Source organism: Oncorhynchus tshawytscha, linkage group LG25 (genome assembly GCF_018296145.1).
Source record: "Oncorhynchus tshawytscha isolate Ot180627B linkage group LG25, Otsh_v2.0, whole genome shotgun sequence".
Taxonomy (NCBI): domain Eukaryota; kingdom Metazoa; phylum Chordata; class Actinopteri; order Salmoniformes; family Salmonidae; genus Oncorhynchus; species Oncorhynchus tshawytscha.
Genome location: NC_056453.1, coordinates 14,707,988 through 14,732,577, shown reverse-complemented (window position 1 = coordinate 14,732,577; position 24,590 = coordinate 14,707,988). Strand labels below are relative to the sequence as shown.

The following is a 24,590-nucleotide window of genomic DNA, read 5'->3' as shown; positions in this document are numbered from 1 at the left end:
CCTCTCTAATGTATCCCATTTATGAAATGGATGGTTGTGTAAAAAAAAATTTGCTGCCAAAGTGGTTCAATTTGATAGATATTGTGACACACCCCCTAAACTCGAAAAGTGCAGAATAATGTCTGGCCAGAGGGTGGATGGGTTGCATAATCTCATGTAACCTAATATTGCAAGCTCTGACATTTGCTCAAATGTGGAATGCAAGTAGTCAGTTTGTCTACACTACACACACAAACAAACAGCATAAGGGTATCGTAATGGATCTTGGGAATATAGACCTGTAAACACTGAGAGAGTTTTGGCGGAAGTTGCCAATTATGAATATTTCTGATGAATGTAAGCTTTACTTTTTGGTAGCTGGTTAATAGACAACTTTACAAGTCAAATGGTCTCTCACTCAGTGCTATATGGTCCTGCCTGACAAAAATACATACACACTAAGGACAGAGGGCTCCTGAAGGGTGAAGGTTCTATGTGGAAACCACAGGAGGTTGGTGGCACCTTAATTGGGAAGGATGGGCTCATGGTAATGGCCGGAACGGGGGAAATGGAATGGCATCAAGCACATGGAAACCATGTGTTTGATGTATTTGATACCATTCCACTGATTCAGTGGAATCCGTGGAATGGTATCAAATACATCAAACACATGGTTCCCATGTGCTTGATGCCATTCCATCTGCCCCGTTCCGGCCATTATTATGAGCCGGTCTCCCCTCAGCAGCCTCCACTGGTGGAAACATGATGACTCAAAGAACCAAATGATGAAAGACTGTGTCGGTGTAAATACATTTTTATTATGAATCCAATATGGCCAACATAATTAAGCTCAAACACCTTTGCCTGCATATAATTGCCCTGGTTTATTTTGTATTGTGTTATTCTGTTTTGAACACAGGAGCTGCTGGGCCTCTGACTAAAACATTCTAACAGTGTAATTAATACATTTCATTCATTCTATCACAAAATAATTGTTTGGTTGTGTTTATGAAGGCCTTGGGTAACATTAGAATACTTAAAAATATATATTTTAAGTAACATAATAGCATTTACATTAGTTTGTTACTGTACAAACATTCAATTCAAGTGTTCAATCAATCAATTTTATTTGTGGAGTGCTTTTGTTACAACTATGAGACGGAAAGCACATGTGTTGGAAGACGGTAAACAGCTTCTTTTTCTAAAAACAAAATACAAATAAAATACCTCAACCACCAGTCAAATGATGGAAACAGCAGTAGGCTAAACATTTTATAATGGCCTTGGTAAATAGTGAATCTCAGCACAAAAACAAGTATGGCATTATAATGAATATAAGTAATAAGTGTCAATAGGACAGCAGTCAAAAATAGCCAATTGCACTTATCTGCTGCTTTTGTGCGTCAGTTGGATTTCATTTAGCTGTTATCCCTTGTCGCAACAGTTGCCACCATTTTCGTAACGTTCACTGGCTTGACACACTTTGACATACCTTTGTTTGGTTGTCGTCCGTAATGGTCTCCGGTTTCTCTCGTTATTGTGTCCCGTTGTCTTATCATTCTTCAGCACCGCTGTGGAGTACAATGGCTGTGCAGGTGCCTTATTCTGTGCGGAGGGAGGGGAGCTCCCGTCTCATTTTGTTCATGCTGCCCGGCCAGACTTGTTTTCTTTGCAAAGCAACCTGTTCAGCGATGACAGTAAAGTGAAGAAATGTTACATGGTGACATTCCTCCCCTTGCCAACCTAAGGTTCCACAAGACTCATCACCACATTCTGACTCCCTCTCACCTGCTGCCCCGTGGGGATATTTTCCCAGATATTGAAAGCCATTCAGCATGTACTCTTACTGTGTAGCCAAGTTGGAGAGTAGACTGACAAAACTGCTTGGATTCAGTGGACTGATGTGGGGTACACCGTTTTGAGGTGATAGTTAGAATAGATCAATACAATAGAATGGCCGCCCTGTTCTTCATTCACAATTATGCATCGTCCGCTTCCCCTCACTCATCAACTCACCCTTTCTCCCCCTTTCTCCCCCATTCTCCCCATCATACTTTACTTCACCTGTTGTTATATGTGTGAAATCGGTATAGTTTAGGTTCAGTTTCGAGGTAATTATCAGAGTGATTATCAACTATCAGCAGAAGGAGCGGAGCAGGCCCTACTCCCGGGAGAAGTCAGGGGCAATATGGGAAAACCATCAAAAAATGACATGCCCTCCAAAAAAGGGTTATAACTCCAGTTCTGTTTGTGAATAAATAAATCACGAGTGGTCAAAAATAACTGCTCTAGCGGTTCTAGTGTTGAAAGGGTTTCATACGGCTCTTGGTATAACTATGAGTGGCACTGCCATGCCTCCTGTTTTGAATAGCTGAAGCCAACTAGCTTTTAAATGTGTGTTCATGTTTTTCGCGACACAAGCACACAGTAGTGTAACCAAGTTACAGGAAAGCAACCTGTTATACAACAGTCAGCCACTCGAGCAGCGTATATGTACAGCTTTAACGATATCCCTATTTAGCCTACTGAAACGAAGTGTGCAACGTTGATTCAAAGTCTTTGAGGTGACCAGGACATGAGTGTGTCCTAACAGGGTGAGGAGAGAAAGTAGCCAGTATTGGATTTAGTTCTGGGGCCTGACCAGGTCACACAGCTAACTGGTCATTCTGGCAATGCTGCAGCGACAAGGGCAGTAAGTATCCTTCCTGTTTGACTGTCAGGGTATACAGTTTCCAGTTATACAACAGTTGGGTCGAGGCACTCCGCACATGCAGTCTGCATGCCAACGAGAATCATTGACTAACTGGAATGTTATCTCAGCCTAATTGATGCAGGGGATACTCCAGCAGTGGAATGGTTAGTTGTCTGGTTGTGAAGGAGAGTGTGAGATTGATGCCACAAACAGACCTGAATGTGGCATATTTCTTTATATTCCTTTGGAAGTCAGGTAGAGAGATTTATTTGGCCGATATTTACTATGCGTAGTTGGCTGTGATTACGCTCTTGAGCAGCTAGATGTTCTTTACCATTCGGCCATCAGATTTGCTCCTTATAGGACAGATCACTGCACTCTATGCTCTTCCGTAAACTGGTCATCTCTGTATACCAGTTGCAAGACCCACTGATTGATGCTTATTTATAAAACTCTCTTAGGTCTCACTCCCCCCTATCTGAGCTAACTACTGCAGCCCTCATCCTCCACATAAAATACCCATTCTGCCAGTAAGATTCTGTTAAAGGTCCCCAAAGCACACACATCCCTGGATCGCTCCTCTTTTCAGTTGGCTGCAGCTAGCGACTGGAACGAGCTGAAAAAACCCCCACTCAAACTGGACCGTTTTGTCTCCATCTTTTCATTCAAAGACTCAATCATGGACACTCTTACTGACAGTTGTGGCTGCTTCATGTGATGCATTGTTGTCTCTACCTTCTTGCCCGTTGTGCTGTTGTCTACAGTATGCCCAATAATGTTTGTACCATGTTGTGTTGCTACCATGTTGTGTTGCTACTAGGGTTATAAAGGGTTGGAAACCTTCCGGAATATTTCCATGGGACGTTAAGCCCAGGAAATTTGGGAATTTTGCTTAAATTCATTAAAAAAAGTTAGCTTATAACAGTGAACCTTTTTTTGTGGGATACGCATTAGGCAAATCTAGGTCTTGTGACATATTTTGGTTAAATGATCCACAATTCAATGGAATTGCAACCCTCTGTATGCACAGTGCATTCTTCCATCATATGTACAGCTGATTCTCAAGATCTTGCACACTAATGAAATGCTATTGAGCCCACACTTCTACACTGTCTGAGCCAAGGACTACATGCTTTCTGGTAAGTTTTGACTACCATACTGGGTGGGGTGAATATATTTTATATGACATACATGATTTTTTGTTAACTAGTAAATAGTAGCCTACATCAAAGTGTGTTTTAAATCATTGCTAACTTGTTAACAATTTCTGCTAGTTAGTTTTTGCTACCATGTGGTTTTTAGCTTGCTTGAGCCTGCTCAATGAGGAGTGTTAATTCACCTGTTTCCATACATGTTTCATTTTAAAACATTGATCTTACAAAGGAGTTGTTTAATCTAACTGCTTAACTATTTATTTGTACATGGAATTGTATTTGGGTTTGTATTACAATTTTTTTCTAATCTTTACAGGAAAATGCCACGGGCACTATATGATGTCTGGAGACATATCACTGCAGCTAATGTAGAAGAAAAAGCTGTGTACATTTGCAAATACTGTGCTAAATCATATGTGAAGAATGCAACAAAGATGCAGAATCATCTGGCCAAGTACATAAAGTTCCCTCAACACTCACAACAAGCAACCTCTGACAAAAGACCCTCTACTTCTATTCGAAGTGAAAATGATGACTCTAACACCTTATCGATAGCAACAGCTCAATGATATGTCAACAGCACCCCGGCCTCTACATTGCAGATGAGCTGAAGGCAGTCATCAATGACCTCGGACCACAGAAGGTATTTGCACTGGTGACAGACAATGCTGCGAACATGAAGGCTGCTTGGTCTAAAGTGGAGGAGTCCTACGCTCACATCACACCCATTGCCTGTGCTGCTCATGGATTGAATCTGCTCCTCAAGGACATCATGGCACTGAAAACAATGGATACACTCTTCAAGAGAGCCAAGGAAATGGTTAGGTATGTGAAGGGTCATCAAGTTATAGCATATAACGAGAGCACCACATTGAAGCTGCCCAGCAACACCCGTTGTCATCATGATTGACAGTCTCCTGGAGGGGAAGGAGTCTCCAAGAAATGGGCATATCACATGATGGGGCTGCTGATTATGGACAGCCCCTTCAAGAGGATCCTCCTGGATGATGAATTTTGGGAGAAAGTGGTAAGCAGTCTGAAAATCCTGAAACCGATAGCAGTAGCCATTGCACAGATTGAGGGAGACAATGCCATCCTGTCTGAGATTCAGACACCACTTACAGATGTAAGAGAAGAAATCAGTACTGCCCTGCCCACTTCACTGTTGCTCCAAGCAGAGGAAACTGCAGTTCTGAAATGCATCAAAAAGCGTGAAGATGGCCTCCCGGGTGGCGCAGTGGTCTAAGGCACTGCATCGCAGTGCTAGCTGTGCCACCAGAGATCCTGGGTTCGAGCCCAGGCTCTGCCGCAGCCGGCCGCGACCGGGAGGCTCATGGGGCGACGCACAATTGGCCCAGCGTCCGGCAGGGATATCCTTGTCTCATCGCGCACTAGCGACTCCTGTGGCAGGCCAGGCGCAGTGCACGCTGACCAGGTCGCTAGGTGTACGGTGTTTCCTCCGACACATTGGTGCGGCTGGCTTCCCGGTTGGATGTGCGTTGTGTCAAGAAGCAGTGCGGCTTGGTTGGGTTGTGTTTCGTAGGAAGCATGGCTCTCGACCTTCGCCTCTCCCGAGTCTGTACGGGAGTTGCAGTGATGAGACAAGACAGTAACTACTACTAATTGGATACCATAAAATTGTGGAGAAAAAAGGGGGGTAAAAAAATACATTTAAAAAAAAGTGTGAATACTTCTGCCTGAAGCCCATACACTGCAGCGTACATGTTGGACCCCAAGTATGCTGGCAAGAGCATCCTGTCTGGTGCACAGATCAACAAGGCCTATGGTGTCATCACTACCGTGTCTCGCCACCTTCTTGGTTCTTGGCAGTTTGGCGAAGTACACTTCCATGCAAGGGCTTTGGTATGGAGATGCAATATGGCAGTCATGCCAACATATCTCATCAGCACACCTGGTGGAAGGGACAAAGTGGATCTGAGGCTCTTTTCCCTGTTGCCTCCGTCATCCTCCAAATCCCACCAACATCAGCTGCCTCAGTGTGCAACTGGTCCTTGTTTGGGAACACACACACTAAAGCACGCAACCAGCTGACCAGTACAAGGGTTGAACAATTGGTGGCCATCTGGGCAAATTTGAGGCTTTTTGAGCCTGACAACAAGCCATCCTCAACAAGGTTGGATAGTGACGGTGAAGATGAGGCCTCAGAGTCTGATGTTCAAGAGGTGGACATTGAGGAGGTCCAGAGAGAAGACATGGAAGCCTGAGAGGAAGACAACCAAAGCCTTAGTTTCTAGACAATTATTTTACAGTTGTTTGTTGAAAATGCTTTTGGGAGATGCGATGGATCATTGGGGATCATTCAATATTCCCTTTCTTTTGTTGTTCAGTGAAATCATCCCATGTGAAGAGTCAACTCATTTAATTAAAGTTCAATTCATAACAATTTTATTTTGTTCTATTGGAAGGACTTAATCATTTGCAATTATGTCTACTTATGATAAGGCAAAAGGTTTATGTTTCTGTCTCCATATGATATGGTGAATATATCCAATGCAAAAAAACATCTACATCTACAATGGTATTAATATTAATTTGCATATATTCCCGTTAATTCCCATATATTCCCGTTAATTCCCACAGAAGGTTTCCACCTTTGAATATTCCCCAAAATGTGCAACCTTAGTTGCTACCATGCTGTGTTTTCATGTGTTGCAGCCATGTGTATGTGACAAATAAAATTTGATTTGATTTGTTATGTTGTCGTCTTAGGTCTCTCTTTATGTAGTGTTGTGGTGTCTCTCTTGTTGTGATGTGTGTTTTGTCCTATATTTTTATTTTATTTTTAATTTTTAATCCCAGCCCCCGTCCCCACAGGAGTCCTTTTGCCTTCTGGTAGGCCGTCATTGTAAATAAGAATTTGTTCTTAACTAACTTGCCTAGTTAAATAAAGGTAAAAAAAAAAACTTTGAGCGTGATATCAGGTTACCTAGAGGTTACTTAGAGTGTAGGTCATCGACTGGGACTATGAGGCGTTGGTGATGAGGGACGTAGCACAGCTCCACACACATATACATTCGAAGATTAGCCCTGGGCTTTGATGGAAAGTAACGGGGTTGCAGAGGTGGTGGAACTGATCAAGCAGAGACCACTATCTCACAGTCAATCCCCAGCCACCATACACAATCATATACAGCATCTTTATTTAAGTTTCTCCCTTCCAAAGGACCTCTTTTTTGCCATAGATGGCATTATGCCCTTATATGTTGGGATTACTGTACAGTTTCCCACGCCAATACATTAGTCACCACAGCATGAGAGCTCATTCTTCACATGCTAGTACAGTCCAGGTGTCACATGGGCTGGCCAGCCCTGGGTGGTAGCAATATAGGTGCATATGAGGGCAATATGCACATCAGCACTTTCCAGATGGCGTTTTGGCTGTTGAATGGCCTCCTGACATGTGGCAGTCCAGTTGCATTGTGTCTCTGTCTTTATTAACTGCCAGAGGGGGAACTGATGGTGGAGTGGGCCTATCGAGGACACTTCTGGGAGATTCAGGAGGGCATTGACATTGGAGAGGTGTGTTGGTTCAATGTGGTGAACAAGCTGCCTTATGTGGTTGCATCCCAATGTCACGAAGTCAACATGTACGGGCAACTCCAGGGCAGACTGGGAGATTCAAGATGGCATTGACATTGGCAAGGCACAATTCCCATGATGTGAAGGCCCACTAAGTTGATGGCATTTCTTTTCAATGAGTTTCAGATTGTGTTGATTCATTGTAGTGAACACCTGCCTAATGCGCTTGTCGTCATCTGTGGTTGCATCCATAATATCACCAAGTCAACATATACGGCAACTCCAAGCAGATGGCCAGGAGGGTGGACAAAAAATAAATATGCCAGCTCAACCCAAACAGCATAGGAGTGCACCGGAACATCCCCAATGCGCATCATAAATGCAGTGAGGCAGCGGAAGGTCATGTTCGATTCAGTCAGACGTATTGGACTTGCAATGAATCAAAGCTTACTTCTAAATGATACGATTACTTAAAGTGATTTAAGAGCCCATTCCTGGAAGCACAAGTTAACCCACAGTTGTTATACAGCAAGTTGTAGAGCTAGGGAGAGGATGCCCCCTTTTCTTTCGTTGGAGCCTCTTGAGTTGCCTCATTGATCCTCAGAGGCTTGTGACTTGGAATACTTGGTGTTGCCATGCATGCCAAGAAGTCTGCTTCCTTTTTTTATATCCAGACCAAGCTATTTGAGTGTAATTGTGGGAGGCCTATTGGATTCCCAACCATGGTTGAATTACACTGACATAGTACACTAAGTAAGTAAGTACACAAATCTAAAAGATCTAAAACATGTACAGGTGATTAAAACACCATTTAATGGTATTGTGGCAGCCATATTGGATTCTGGACGCCATAATGGATTTGGCCCCCTGACGTAATTGAAAGAGGCTGGAACATCCAATCCACAGAGGTACCTTTTGATTGAAAATAAATTACAGTGTTCGCGGTCTCTGCCCAGAGCCGATTAGATTTCAATAGCCACAACAACAAAAAACATTCATCATAAATATTCATAGTTGATATTTCTACCTCTTCTATCTCAGTGTTTACAGGTCTATATTTTCAAGATGCATTAAGATAGCCTAATGCTGTTTGTTTTTGTATGTAGTGTAGACAACTGACTACTTCATTTTAGCAATATCAGAGCTTGACATTTTGTGTTCCATGAGTTTATGTGGTCACTCCCCCATCCAGCCAGACATTATTCGGCACTGTTTGAATTTAGGGGGTGTCACAATATCTATCAATTTAACCACTTTTGCAGTCAAATATTTTTACACGATCATCCATTTCATGAATATTAGAGATGTGAAAAAACATGGTTGTGGTTTTGTTTTACCTCGGGTAGGGGTATCTCAAAAACTAAAAACCCTTTTTGAGGATTGGCCACGAGCAATAAAATAATTGTATTTTTATGATTATATTTATTTCCCCTAATTTTAACATTCAGTCATAAAGAGCACATGTTCAACTTAATAGAAAACATGTTTTCCCATCTCAGGAGGTTATTATTAAGTAAACATAAAAAATAAAGATAAAAGCCTATTAAGTGCCAAATAAAGCAACAGCGTTGACCGTAACAGGGTGGACGTTTTCATCTTAAGGAAGCCGTAAATCCCCTTGTGTATTGTGAAAGCATTTCTAGCCTGTCTAGCTACAGTATGGGTAACATTGTTGACGTGTTATCCCGACCCGCTCAGTTTTCCACCACAAAACACCAGAAAAAGGCTAAAAGGAGTAGAACCAGCTCACCTACTTTTACACTATGATTTGACTGTTAGATGTTCAATATTTCTTTCAAAAAAGTATCATTTAAAAAAAAAGGTTTCACCATATTGAAACGGAATTCAGCTCAGGTACCAGGGTCGACCTTAAAATGAATCTCTAATCACGTTAAGTAAATAATAATCTTCAGAAAGGACTTTGTAAAAAGTAACAAAAAACTATCTTGGTCTTTACAATGATGGTGAAAACTTGGAGAAATGTTGTGGGAATGGGTTCAAATCTTCTTAGAAGCCAGAGAGGATGCAGGAGGAACATGTCAAAATGTTTAACTTTATTCCTATGAAACATCTGATTTTATAGAATTTTCCATGTGGTCTGTATTAAAGGGCACTTCATCTGATATAGCAGGCTTTTAAAATGCACAATTTGTTCTTACAATATCAAAGGGATGCAACAGGCACTCTTTTTGTGGAACAACCCAGCTGCGGAATGAAGGTAGACAGACAAAAATATACTTTAAATCATTGGTTGGCAACATCCAAAACTGGCCCGCGAGTTATTTATTTTCGCCCCCTTAAGATTTTTGTAAGAAGATATATATAATAATAGTAATTGTTAAATCACCAGGAATTTAGCTAAAAATGTGTTTAATTTAGGAAATCTGATCTCAAGTATTCCCACATATAAAATAATACATATGTGTATCAATGTGAAATTATTGTTATTTTCAAATACAATCTCTCTTTGGGCTTAGTTGTGGTCAATTTGCAGTGTACAAATTATTATAATTATGTTCCGCCCCTCCAACCATCTGCTCCGACAAAAATCGGACTGCGGCTGAATCTAGTTGCCTACCCTGCTTTAAATTCTCAGTTACTAATATCCACCCCTGTCATCTATATGCAAATGAAACCATCATCTATAGCACGGCTCCCACATTAGATGTGGCATTTCTCAAATTGCAGAAAGCATTTAATGTTGTCCAACATAACCTCTTTCAGCTCAAATTGGTCATAAATTCACAGAAAACCAAACAAGTATTATTCTCAAGAACAAGAAAGCAATCCTCTACTCTGCTTCAGAGAGTCCCTTTGCAAAACATGCCAGTAGAGGTGGTGTCATCATGCAAATACTTGGGATTTCACATCGATGAAACGCTGTCTTTGTAAAGCTCCGCGTTCAACAGCTCACCGAAAAGCCTAAACTTAAGCTGCCATTCTTCTATAGAAACAAGTCTTGTTTTTCATTTCAAGCTAGAAAAGACAGCAACTCTTTTTTTTTTGCCTTTGTTGGACTGTGGTGATATTCTGTACACGAATGCCCTGGGGTCTTACCTGCACACACTAGATATACTTTACCACGCTGCTTTAAGATTTGGAACCAACACAAAAGCTCTTTTACACATCACCGTACCTTATATCAGTTAGCAGGATGGCCATCCTGAACTGTAAGGCGACAGGCTCATTGGTACAGTAGGCCTTTAATGTTGGTCTAGAAGTCCATTTTAGGGCAGCTGCCAATATATTCACAGGACTGTTCCGAACACAAGAACAGAGCTTGGTAAGAGTGCTTTTAGGATTGCTGCCCCCATCATCTAGGAACACTTCGCAAAAGGACTTAAAACAAGATCATTTTATTCTCATTGATGATTTTACATCCCAGATAGGAGGGCTGTTGACCATTTTAGATCAGGTTTAAGAGCGTGCAATCTAAGTTCTCTGATGCACTTTGCACTGTTTTAACTTCCATTCATAGTTGTTTTATGTTGTGTCGAGTGGTGTGGTGCTATTCTTTTAGATCAGTCAATTATAGAATATACTATGATACTCTTACTATGATATTCTATTTGGTTCTGTTATGTAAAATGCTAATTCCTCCTTATGTGATCTTGTGAGACATTTGATTCAGCTGTGATCTAACTTTACTAAACGAGCACCATTGTGAGAAGTGATCATCTTCTATTTGTAATAATAATAATAATAATAAGTGATCAGTATGGATGAGATGTCATTTCAAGCGATTGAAGCGGCCTTCGTTGGTGCTGAAAGGGACAGCGCCAGAATCGCGGAATGATGTTAAAGATGTTGAACCAACTTGTGGTGCTGAAGGACAGCCTAATAGGACCTAAGACTGTGGTATAGCCATTTGTAGACTATAGTCTAATATAAATACAAATACATATAGATTGCTAGGAGAGCTTTATTTGCAAGTAGGCATTTCATTGTATTGTGTAGCTTACACTCTGTATCATAAATATACTTTGATTTGATTAGCTTGACACATGGCTACAATATAACCTAATACAGAATAAAAATGAACTATCAATTCATATAATTTATTTGCATAGATTAAACATGCTATCAATATCAATTGACCGGGTAGTGAACATAAATAATTACTGCATAGAATTGTAGGAAATTCATTTTAAAACAGCCATAAAATCAAACTTTTGATGTGGTGTATTTATGCATCTCAATAAACTATAACCTAAATGCATTATTACTTCCAACTTCCCCCAATTGACATTTCCAATTGCTCACCCCGACACACCAAGCTAAAACAGGCCCTGTGTCTCAACAACTAACCAGTGTGGGCTAAATATCCCAAGCAGGGCTACAGCAACGTCCAGAGAAGGGCAGGCTCCTTGGGTTTTGCGGTGGCCACTCTGGTTTGGGTGTCCTCGGCGGAACAATGTTGCCAAAACTAAGTGGGCACATATCGTTCCGGGTTCCACTTCGCAAGAGACGCACAGTGAATTTAGATTTTTTTATTCAACGTTCTGACTGGCTAAAGTGGTCAAGCCTCCGAATGGCCTCTTCAGTGCATACACGCCTATAGTTCTTCATCATTCTCACCGCTGCCAGAAAGAAGACGGGGAAGAAATCTTCACATCTAGGCTGCTGTACATATTTATTTGGTTTGTCAACCTATTGTTTTTCATGGAATGTTAGTTGTAAATAAATATCATTTATTTCAAATGTATCCAAATACATTTTCCAGAAATAGTTTTACCAGCTCCGTGCATTCTCAAATTGAAAAAAGTGAGCCCGCTCCACTACACTCCAGGTTGTGTTTAGTCAGCCACCAATTGTGCAAGTTCTCCCACTTAAAAAGATGAGAGAGACTTTAATTTTCATCATAGGTACACTTCAACTATGACAGACAAAACGAGAGAAAAAAATCCAGAAAATCACATTGTAGGATTTTTAATGAATTTATTTGCAAATTATGGTGGAAAATAAGTATTTGGTCACCTACAAACAAGCAAGATTTCTGGCTCTCACAGACCTGTAACTTCTTATTTAAGAGGCTCCTCTGTCCTCCACTCGTTACCTGTATTAATGGCACCTGTTTGAACTTGTTATCAGTATAAAAGACACCTGTCCACAACCTCAAACAGTCACACTCCAAACTCCACTATGGCCAAGACCAAAGAGCTGTCAAAGGACACCAGAAACAAAATTGTAGACCTGCACCAGGCTGGGAAGACTGAATCTGCAATAGGTAAGCAGCTTGGTTTGAAGAAATCAACTGTGGGAGCAATTATTAGGAAATGGAAGACATACAAGACCACTGATAATCTCCCTCGATCTGGGGCTCCACGCAAGATCTCACCCCGTGGGGTCAAAATGATCTCAAGAACGTTGAGCAAAAATCCCAGAACCACACGGGGGGACGTAGTGAATGACCTGCAGAGAGCTGGGACCAAAGTAACAAAGCCTACCATCAGTAACACACTACGCCGCCAGGGACTCAAATCCTGCAGTGCCAGACGTGTCCCCCTGCTTAAGTCAGTACATGTCCAGGCCCGTCTGAAGTTCACTAGAGAGCATTTGGATGATCCAGAAGAAGATTGGGAGAATGTCATATGGTCAGATGAAACCAAAATATAACTTTTTGGTAAAAACTCAACTCGTCGTGTTTGGAGGACAAAGAATGCTGAGTTGCATCCAAAGAACACCATACCTACTGTGAAGCATGGGGGTGGAAACATCATGCTTTGGGACTGTTTTTCTGCAAAGGGACCAGTACGACTGATCCGTGTAAAGGAAAGAATGAATGGGGCCATGTATCGTGAGATTTTGAGTGAAAACCTCCTTCCATCAGCAAGGGCATTGAAGATGAAACGTGGCTGGGTCGTTCAGCATGACGATGATCCCAAACACACCGCCCGGGCAACGAAGGAGTGGCTTCGTAAGAAGCATTTCACTGTCCTGGAGTGGCCTAGCCAGTCTCCAGATCTCAACCCCATAGAAAATCTTTGGAGGGAGTTGAACGTCCGTGTTGCCCAGCAACAGCCCCAAAACATCACTGCTCTAGAGTAGATCTGCATGGAGGAATGGGCCAAAATACCAGCAACAGTGTGTGGAAACCTTGTGAAGACTTACAGAAAACGTTTGACCTCTGTCATTGCCAACAAAGGGTATATAACAAAGTATTGAGAAACTTTTGTTATTGACCAAATACTTATTTTCCACCATAATTTGCAAATAAATTCATTAAAAATCCTACAATGTGATTTTCTGGATTTTTTTTTTTCAATTACAGGCCTCTCTCATCTTTTTAAGTGGGAGACCTTGCACAATTGGTGGCTGACTAAATACGTTTTTTGCCCCACTGTGTATGTATGCAGCTTTCTGGATTGAAAATGGATTTCAATCTCAATGTGGTTAAATAAAGGATAAATACAATTTTTGTAAATAATAATCTCCCCCTGTAGGATCGTGCCCCGTACCCCAACGAACGACGCACCGCCACCACCACCCTGACCGTAGACGTGTTGGATGGGGATGACCTGGGGCCTATGTTCCTGCCCTGCTCCCTGGTTGACAACACGCGTGACTGCAGCCCCCTCACCTACCGGGCCCACATCCTGGAGCTCACTGACCCAGTAAGTGTTACTGCAGACCAGCCCCAGCTCTGGAACCCCTGCTGAGTAGAAACATTTGACATGTCCCTCTATTCAAACAGGGCTGCTTGAGAGGCAGCTCACTCCTCCCAGCGCTGGGGAGAGAGGTAGCTGAGAGACAGCTTGGCTTCTCTGGGCCTCTGTTTGTATGTCAGCCTCAGGAGCCATTTATGTCAGCAGCATGGGTGCGCTCATATTAATATTAAACACGAGGCTCAGTGTGATTTCCTCTGTTTTTAAGCTCATTTCCAAGATTATGGCTTTGAATACGCAGGGCTATTCGATTTATGATAGCGATGGATTTATGCTAGATTCATGGGCAGTGAAATATTTCATGTGTTGTTCAAGGATAATCATCATGATGATGCAAGTTCAAATGATGAGAATGACTATGAACATTAGCGACCACTGATGCGCTATTGTTTTTTTTTTTTCGTGATCCCATTTTTTTCTTTCTTGTTATTGGTAAGACAGGTACGCATGGACAAAGAAACAAGTGACAGGACCGAACAAGACAAACAATTCTCCTTTGACCCCCATCCAACAGAACTTCCCCAACCCAGCGTTAGATTAGTCTTTCGCAATAGCAGTAGTGGTTTGCTATTGTGAATGCATTGTGGCGTTCTATACAGATGACAGACACTTCTTATGATTGGAGGAATCATGTTGACTTGTCAGGGCTACTGTGTATGGACGTATTTTCGACTAGATTAGATTTAAACTCCAAACAGCGTGACACGTGTTTTCTCATGTAGAATGATTATCAACATATCTCCTTGTCAGTTCTATTGATTTGTGTTCACTGATCTAGGTAGGCAGTCTCTTGATCAAAGTCTACCAGAAGTAAATGGCTGAGTCATGGAAGCATGGAAATGCTATAATTACAGGACAGATAATTCACAGGTAATTAGTTTTACACTTTGGGCTCTCTTACCTTGAGTAGAATCAGTGATTCCTTTAAAGTATTACTAATCCAAATGTAAAATGGATACTGACAGAAACAAGGACAATTGCTTTTTCCAGGCAACCCCATTAAAATGCCTTAAATGAATCTAGAAAAGTCTAGTTATTATCACTCATGACTTGAAAACACCCAGCGATTGAATCCCAGACTGCACAGAAACAAAGACCTTGAGTAGTACTGCAATACAGGACAATGCTATTGTCCATTCCATTGATACTACCAAGCAACATTTTTGCAGAAAAGTTTTAAAAATGAACATTTTTCCAAACATTAGACAATATCCTAAGAAAGATAGAGTTACAGGTCAAACTATGACCTTGAGACGGCAGTGGTACACTAAGAGCCTCACCAAATGTTTGTGTCACATCGTCAATTGGCGACCCATCCCTTATGGGATTAATTGACACACAAAAAAACATTACAATAACTCACAATGGTAATTAAATAATAATTCTTCCAGTGTTCTCTGCATTGTGCATCACATACATACTGTACATGCATACATACATGCATACATACATGCATACATACATACATACATACATACATACATACATACATACATACATACATACATACATACATACATACATACATACATACATACATACATACATACATACATACATACATACATACATACATACATACATACATACATACATGCATGCATACACAGATACATACATACAGTGGGGCAAAAAAGTATTTAGTCAGCCACCAATTGTGCAAGTTCTCCCACTTAAAAAGATGAGAGGCCTGTAATTTTCATCATAGGTACACTTCAACAGACAAAATTAGGAAAAACATTTTTTAAATGAATTTATTTGCAAATTATGGTGGAAAATAAGTATTTGGTCACCTACAAACAAGCAAGATTTCTGGCTCTCACAGACCTGTAACTTCTTCTTTAAGAGGCTCCTCTGTCCTCCACTTGTTACCTGTATTAATGGCACCTGTTTGAACTTGTTATCAGTATAAAAGACACCTGTCCACAACCTCAAACAGTCACACTCCAAACTCCACTATGGCCAAGACCAAAGAGCTGTCAAAGGACACCAGAAACAAAATTGTAGACCTGCACCAGGCTGGGAAGACTGAATCTGCAATAGGTAAGCAGCTTGGTTTGAAGAAATCAACTGTGGGAGCAATTATTAGGAAATGGAAGACATACAAGACCACTGATAATCTCCCTCGATCTGGGGCTCCACGCAAGATCTCACCCCGTGGGGTCAAAATGATCACAAGAACGGTGAGCAAAAATCCCAGAACCGCACGGGGGGACCTAGTGAATGACCTGCAGAGAGCTGGGACCAAAGTAACAAAGCCTACCATCAGTAACACAATACGCTGCCAGGGACTCAAATCCTGCAGTGCCAGACGTGTCCCCCTGCTTAAGCCAGTACATGTCCAGGCCCGTCTGAAGTTTGCTACATCCAGAAAAAGATTGGGAGAATGTCATGGTCAGATGAAACCAAAACTTTTTGGTAAAAACTCAATTTGTCGTGTTTGGAGGACAAAGAATGCTGAGTTGCATCCAAAGAACACCATACCTACTGTGAAACATGGGGGTGGAAACATCATGCTTTGGGGCTGTTTTTCTGCAAAGGGACCTATGATGTTTTTCTGCCAAGTGTGCCTATGATGAAAATTACAGGCCTCTCTCATCTTTTTAAGTGGGAGAACTTGCACGATTGGTGGCTGACTAAATACTTTTTTGCCCCACTATACATACATACATACATACATACATACATACATACATACATACATACATACATACATACATACATACATACATACATACATACATACATACATACATACATACAGTAAAAAAAGGGAAAAAAGGAACAGAAGTCACTTGAACCCAGTCTGGCACAAAGAGAAGATCCATATGGGAGACAAGCCTATACACAATCTATATACACACACCATTATCCACATAAAAGCTAAATATTTGTACTTTTTAATTACAGATTACGAAAACAGAATTTGCTTACGTTGAGATCCTTCAACACCCTGCAGCCAAATGACAGAACAAGGTAATAGGAGCCTTAAGTTTACGCCACTGTTTTGGGAGGCTGGGGGCTGGACTTTTACGCCAGCTAGAACGCACTCAAGGACATGGTTTACGAGTGCTGTGAGAGATGACATTATGTGAGGGGCCCTGATTCTGACTATGTATGCAGTGGCAATGCCAACATAACCTCTTATCAGGTCTTCAAAACACCCCCACCTCATCCTCATCCTTCCAAGAGCGCCATCCCCATCAATCCCATCACTCCCAGGGGGCTATTTCAGATTCACACTGTAATGATGAAGTCCTGTTATATTCCTCTTGTCTCTCTCAGACATCCTCTCAATTGTGTCAGGGAGCTCAACTGCTATCTCCTAAATGTGCCTCTCGTATCTCCTCCGTCGGTGCTTGATGAAACATTTAAATAAGGCTTCAACTTATTTATTTCTTCTCAGTACCACTCAAGTAAATCTAAGCTTGTGATTGGAGAGGAGGAGGGAGAGATGGCGAAAACAGCTGATAGGCCAGATTGTAAAAACTCCTTTAGCTGTTTGTCCCAAAGTTACACTTCTCTGCCGAGGATCCAGGACACAGTGAGACATTCTGGGGAGCAGGAGCCATGGGCCGGCCCTCTTGTCCCAGGGAGAATGCTCATAAGTAGAGGATAGGAGAGTGGAGGAGTGAAGGCCGGTGGGAGGAACTATATAGGAGGAACTGGCTCATTGTAATGGAATGAATGGAACGGAGTCAAATGTGGTTTCCATATGTGTGATGCATTTGCTATGACTCCTCCCACCAGCCTCCACTGACGAGGAGGTACTTTCCCCAAGACAAGCTGATCACTCCGCCTTTTTATATCCCTCCATAGCAGAGAGCCAGTGAGCCTCTCCGGAGCAGTAAGAACATCCGTGGTGAGGCTGGAGTGGCTCTCCAATGCTGTGTCCTCTGTGAATTCTAAAAAAAATTTCTCCCCCCATCCATACACAGCAGCACTCTGGACATCCTCTGTAGCTGGTGTCGGTAGGATCTAACATACCATCAGAGCCCAGATATCAGATTGTAAATGGCACCGAGGGAACTGTGGGCAAAGCTACTGCTGGTGTCTGTTGACAATTACAACAGGGGGCTTGGAAAGTGTTGTACCCCAGTGTTGAGTGGAGCGTAATTGTTTTGTTTGTGACGGGTGTGCATAAAATGGAAAGGAAAGTCGGCTGCATGCAATATATTAATTCACTGGCTCATTTATTCCAAGGCTGAAATGTAAAGATGGAATAAGATGTGGCTAATAATAAAGATGTGAACAGACAAGTGATTCAAATTTATAATGCAAGTCGTTTGTTTTGCTAAACTGTGCTTCACCATGGGTAATTAGCCTGTTTTTGAAAACAGGTGCTGAGATTGCAAATCATGTCAAAATATGCCAGATCGCCTTTTGATGTAAGTTCTTTGTCAGTGTTCACCATGTATCATACAGGAGTCTGGAAGCTGTTTAATTGGAAGGTTGGGTTCATCAGAGTAGAGTAGAGCAGTCTTTTGGCGTGTCCTCCTGTGGTTGAGTGGGAGTAGAGGTGTGAGCACAGGGCTGCTATTCGTTTGTTATGCCATCACAGATCACACCCCTCCAGAGAATCCGTCCTCGGTTAATTACACAAACAAAATCTTCCCGTGCTTTTCAACCGATCCCTCCAAAAGCCAATCTTCCTCTAGTTCAGCCTTTAAAACGGCCAGCTAACGTTCAGTCAATCGTTGATTTATGGACCACGGAGCGGAGGACTCTGTCCGGTCTGCCGAGGAGTCGTCGTTACGTTGTCGATCAGATCAAAGTTAAACACATTCATTTGGCATCATGCCTAGTTGTGTATCGCAGTCCCATGAAATATACATTGTTATGACGAAGGGTTCCAAATAACTGGTTATTTAGCTTTTAACCATAGCATAACCCTTTTTGGTGCTATATGGAACCTTTTTTTGAAGGTTCTATAAAGAACCACGCTCATCAGGTTCTAAATGGAACTTGCATGGTGCTATAAAGAACTCTTTCCTAAGGTTCTATGTAGGGCCAAAAAAGGGTGCTGCTATGGTTACATGCCTAATAACCTGTTATATAGAACCATTCATCTTTAGTGTGGGGCTATATTGAACCATTTTTGATGGTTCTTTATGGAACCTTTATGGAGAATGGTTCTATAAAGAACCCTTCTCAATCTCAAATGATCTTTGTCGATCATCGACATCATTTCTGCTTTGACCATGATGTTTAAAGGTACAACTGAAACACGGCAATTATGTTGCTGTCGCTGCTGTGAAACCCAAAGGTAACTAATTGGTGAAGATTGCACACCATGCATTAATTCTCCAACTTTTCTTTTCGCCAGCCTTTTATCCCATTAAGAATGGAAGCCCCCGCATCCCACACTGTGTAAATGGCTCATTTCTGAGTATTGACAGATAGAACTAACCATTACTCTTTCCTTTCAGAGCAAAGTGAACCCTGTCAACGTGACGCCCATCATTCAGGCCGTGGACCAGGACAGGAACATCCAGCCTCCCTCTGAGAGGCCAGGAATACTCTACTCCATCCTCATTGGTAGGTACTTGTCAACACTGCTGTCATCTATATTCCGTCACCACTGTACCGCTCCCATGCCAGGTCATGCAGAGGGGATAGCTATCTCCAGTGTAAGGAGTGGTGGTTGTGGGGGCTCTGCAGTGCAGCTCTAACCGAAAGGCTGATGGTGGTGGCAGGGAGGGAGAGAGTATGCAATGGAGGGACGAGAAGGAGGCGGGTGAGGATGGGATGCGTTTCTGGCGAAGGGGAGCAGTGGGCCACCTGTGGAGAGCTGAGATGAGAACTGACAGTGCAGGGCTGTAGGGAACTATGCTACTGTGCAATGCTCCCATCTCGCTCCCCGGGCTCTCTGGGAGGCCAGTAAGGAGATGCCTGATATTTTTCTATTTTCTGACATACATTGACAATATGAAATTATATCTAAAGATTATGAGTCTTTTCAAGACTTCTCATTAGAATTACATTCACATTCGTGTAATGCAAGGGGCATTAAAAAAAATGGTGAAACATAGAGGCACTTACTTTCATAAAGCCTCCAACTTCTCCCCTGACCTTCAACATGACGGTCAATTATTCCCCTGTACCCTGTTTAGGTAAGCCTGAGAAGTACTCCGACTTCTTCTCTCTCAACCGAACCACTGCCAAGCTGAAGCTCCTCAAACCACTCAACAGGGAGCTGTATCAAAGATTTGACTTGGTAATCAAGGTAATAAGAATAAAGCTCTGTAGCCCGGCATGCTGTCTTCGTGACAAGATCATGGTCTTTCATTCCGATTAAGAGGGGGAATGATCCAATAATTCACAGCTAGAGAGAGAGGCAGAGACTGGGGATGGACTGGCTGTGTGTGTGTACGTGTACGTGTACGTGTGTGTGTGAGAGTGTGTGAGAGAGGCAGAGACTGGGGATGGACTGGCTGTGTGTGTGTGTGTGTGTGTGAGAGTGTGTGTGAGAGAGGCAGAGACTGGGGATGGACTGGCTGTGTGTGCGTGTACGTGTACGTGTGCGTGTGTGTGTGAGAGTGTGTGAGAGAGCAGGTTAGGCAGTGAGCGGTGCTAAAACCCCCATCAGGATGAGTCAGGTATCACACACACACACACAGCTGCCGATGAGGCTTGTTGCTTTAAACTCCAGAGGGCGGTGATCCGTTAGGAACATTCTGCATGCTACAAGGATCCTCACACTCCGAGGGGGGAGTATGGACATGAGCTTATATAGATAAAGCTCCCTTATCGGCACAGGGGGAAACTCCTGTACTACAGGTGTCTCAGACTCCAGATCAAAGAGGAAAGAGCCCAGTGCAAAGCTATGGGCTATATGACACTGTGTTCATATGTAGGGGGCTTCAGTTCAACCTAGCATGTGTGACATAGATATGCATGCAGTGTGTGTGTGAAATGTGTGAATTAAATAGTCAGGCAGTGTGTAGTGTTTGAATTAGAAGTGTATGCCGTGTGTGTGTGTGTGTGTAGTGTGTGTGTAGTGTCATGCTCGCGCTGCTGCATGCTGACGGCCAGATTGGTAGCGGTATCAACCAGCAACGTGCTTGAGAGATTTTCTGCTTCAGGAGTCGGTGAGGGGAAGGTGAGCGGTGAGTGCCCACCCCTCTCCCTCCGTCCTAGCCTGAGCTCAGGAGCAGGCAGCTACCCCCCAGATATTGGACAGATCCCTCTCACATGACAGGTAGACTGGGCTGGGTGAATGAGAAGTGACTCCTGCACAACGACTGTGTTAACAGTGAGAAAGGTGGCCCACCACAGGAAGAGATCAGCTCAGCAGTTACCCCATTTACAGTCTGCCCTGTCCAAGGACAGGTACTGTGTAGAGTGCAAATCCTTCTTGGGGAGAAAGCTCATTCTCTTTTCTTTTTTTTTTTACAAAGGCAAAAAAACAAAAACAGGTTATCTTTCTACAGGCATCTGTGTGTGTTGGAAACTAGGGAAAGTTTTTTTCTAGGCTTCATTGAGTTGGAACTTGCCATGCTGCAAATACAGCTTGTGCAGAGCCCCACAGTGGAGGTGTCATAATACCCATAAAACCTAGCGGTCAAACAGGAAAATGGTTCCAATCGTTTTTCCACCATTTATTCTTCCGATAAGGGATTTTAGAAACGTAAAATACGGGCTGTATTTTGTGTAGGCCTATCCTGGAGGGATGTTTTGATGACCATGTAAATCTCTCTCGGACAAGGTGACTTTTATAAAAATATTCAGCTCTATTTACTCTCAGATTCGAAAATGCTATTTAACATCAAAGTAGACATCATGCAAGACTACAAATCCCTGCAAGCTCCTGCACGTCATCTCTAGCTGACATCTTTGTTAACAGGTATTGTGTCAAATCAAAACTTGCACAAGACAGTTCACATAATTGTCAATTTAAAGAAATGTGGACAATTGATAAAATTACTATATTTAGTTAACCTTCGATAGTTAATCCCGAGATTCTTACCTATGCCTCGATTCGGCAGTCTTGTCTCATCATGGCATCAGTTCTTTATGATAGCCACATTAGCAGCTAATTAGCATGACATTTTTGGGGGGTAAATACAGGTGAATATATTGACAAAAGTCACCTTGTCCTAGAGAGATTTACCTCACTCCAGAGTAAGCCTACACGAAACCCAGGCCTTATTTTATGTGTTTCTAAAATCTCCTATGGGAAAAATGAATAGTGAAAAAATGATTGGAACCATTTCCCTATTTGACCACTAGGTTTTATGGGTATTATGACTCATACTGTGATACTCTATACTGCCCTGGGGCTGTGTTAAATATAGATATACAGTATGATCCAGATACTGTACAGGAATAGGAATAGTCTCAGAGAATGGAGGGAGGGCGCTGTGGTTGTCTGGTGGACAGAAAAATGTACTTTAATGATGACTATCATATTTTCATTAGATTTGACTGATAAGTGTATGTGATTGACTATTGGAGTGGTTTGAGAGATGATGACGTACATGTGAATCACCCGTAATTGAGCATTTGGAGTCAACCATCCCACCGTTGTAATTCAATTAAGCTGCGGAGTATGCGTTTGGTTCTGCACCATGAAGAACACTTTGAAGATGTAATCATTTCAATAATTGCCTTTTTTGCAAGTTTAGATTTGCCTCTCATTCCGTTTGATATGATCGCTTTTCGCAGGTCCCTTACGGAAGAAACACATGCATTCCACATGTTCCAAAAGCACGTGAATCACATGTGATCGATGTGAAATGAATGTGATAACATTCAGACAACATGTAAAGCAACACGTGATAATATGAAATGACACTTGAAAACGTGTGATTACATGCAACGTTTCCCAAAACCAGGTTTTCACATGATTTCACGTGTGAAATTTCATGTGGAATCATGTTTTTTTTCTGTACGAGGTGTCAGTATAGTCTTAGAATCAGATCTTAGGGGGGGATCGACTGATATTCCCCTACCAGGGAATTATGAAGTGCTTTTGACACAAGTGGTTGCTCTTCATATTTAAACAGTTACACACTCCTCTAGCCGATAATGGGGACCATGCTGTTACTCACAACACTTTAGCTTCCATGTTGAGTCATCGCAAGACATGGGCACAGAGCGGAGGATGGTGTTTGATGCAGTAAACTGGAGATTTTATTGAAAATAGTCCTGAAAATTATACAAGTACCAGTCAAAAGTTTGCACACACCTACTCATTCCAGGGTTTTTCTTTATTTTTACTATTTTATACATGTTAGAATAATAGTGAAGACATCAAAACTATGAAATAACACATATGGAATCACATAGTAACCAAACAAGTGTTAAACAAATCAAAATATATTTTATATTTGAGATTCTTCAAAGTAGCCACCCTTTGCATTGATGACAGCTTTGCACACGTTTGGCATTCTCTCAACCAGCTTCACCTGGAATGCTTTTCCAATGAGTAGGTGTGTCCAAACTTGGTGTAACCACCGACTTGCTGTCCCATGCATCGTCCATATGCACGCAGCAGGCCCAGCTGTGCAGTGGTGACCTCAAGGCCTCCATCATTTCCATTTTCATACTGACACAAAAAGTCACACACACACACACAAACAAAAGCTGGTAGAACAGTTCTCCCATGCAGCACACAGATAGGCAACTTCATCCATCATTTATGGATAACCAGCAGTCGGAGAGCAGAGTCAACCCGCTCGAGTGCGCCACCATGCAGCCACGTAGCTAGAATCGTTCTCTGATCCAAGTTGTAGAATCCAAGGCTCGGGCCCGCAAAGAGTGGTGGGAGATGGCCCATTTACGTCCACTAAGCAAAAGTACATTTCCAAGATGTGTAAAAGCCTCGGTAAAACAAATATTTAGTTGGTAATGCCGTTGTAGACAGGTGGACAGTCCAATACCAATGGTGGGGAGTAGTGAACTAACATGTAGTAGTGTTTTCAGGTGGTTAATAACTTTCTTGCCATGTAGTGGTGTAGCTCAGTGATTCCCAAACTGTGGATAGGGTGCGCGAGAGGTCTGCATGCCACAGTTTGGGAATCACTGAGCTACACTACTAGTAAAATACACAGGGTGCAATTTCGAAAATTGGGTAGTGCATCATCAGTTACTTTTGTCACGTCAGTCATTGCATATCTTAGAGCAGTGGTGTCAAACTCATTCCACGGAGGGCAGAGTGTCTGCATTTTTACATTTTTTTCTCTCCAATTAAGACCTAGACAACCAGGTGAGGGGAGTTCCTTAATAACTAGTGACCTTAATTCATCAATCAAGTACAAGGGTTGAGCAAAAACTCTCAGCTACTTCACCCTCCATGGAATGAGTTTAACACATGTGCCTTTATTTAACTAGGCAAGTCAGTTAAGAACAAATTCTTATTTTCAATGACAGCCTAGGAACAGTGGGTTAACTGCCTGTTCAGGGGCAGAAGAACAGATTTGTACCTTGTCAGCTCAGGGACATGAACTTGCAACCTTTTGGTTACTAGTCCAACGCTCTAACCACTAGGCTACCCTGCCGCCCCGTATAACTTGTCGGTGATGTCATCTAGTCTATGTCAGCTAATGTTTTTTAGCC

The 24,590-nt window shown here is 42.2% G+C and overlaps 1 protein-coding gene across 1 annotated transcript in view; it reads left to right on the top strand.

Annotated features, from left to right (window-relative positions):
• The window catches only part of pcdh15b (protocadherin-related 15b), a 214,316-nt gene that overhangs the window by 78,642 nt on the left and 111,084 nt on the right, over positions 1–24,590 (top strand). Inside the window, exons 11-13 of the mRNA XM_042305961.1 lie at positions 13,809–13,979; positions 19,460–19,568; positions 20,144–20,256. Of these exons, the coding sequence (XP_042161895.1) occupies positions 13,809–13,979; positions 19,460–19,568; positions 20,144–20,256 (393 nt within the window). The remainder of the gene's footprint in view (positions 1–13,808; positions 13,980–19,459; positions 19,569–20,143; positions 20,257–24,590) is intronic.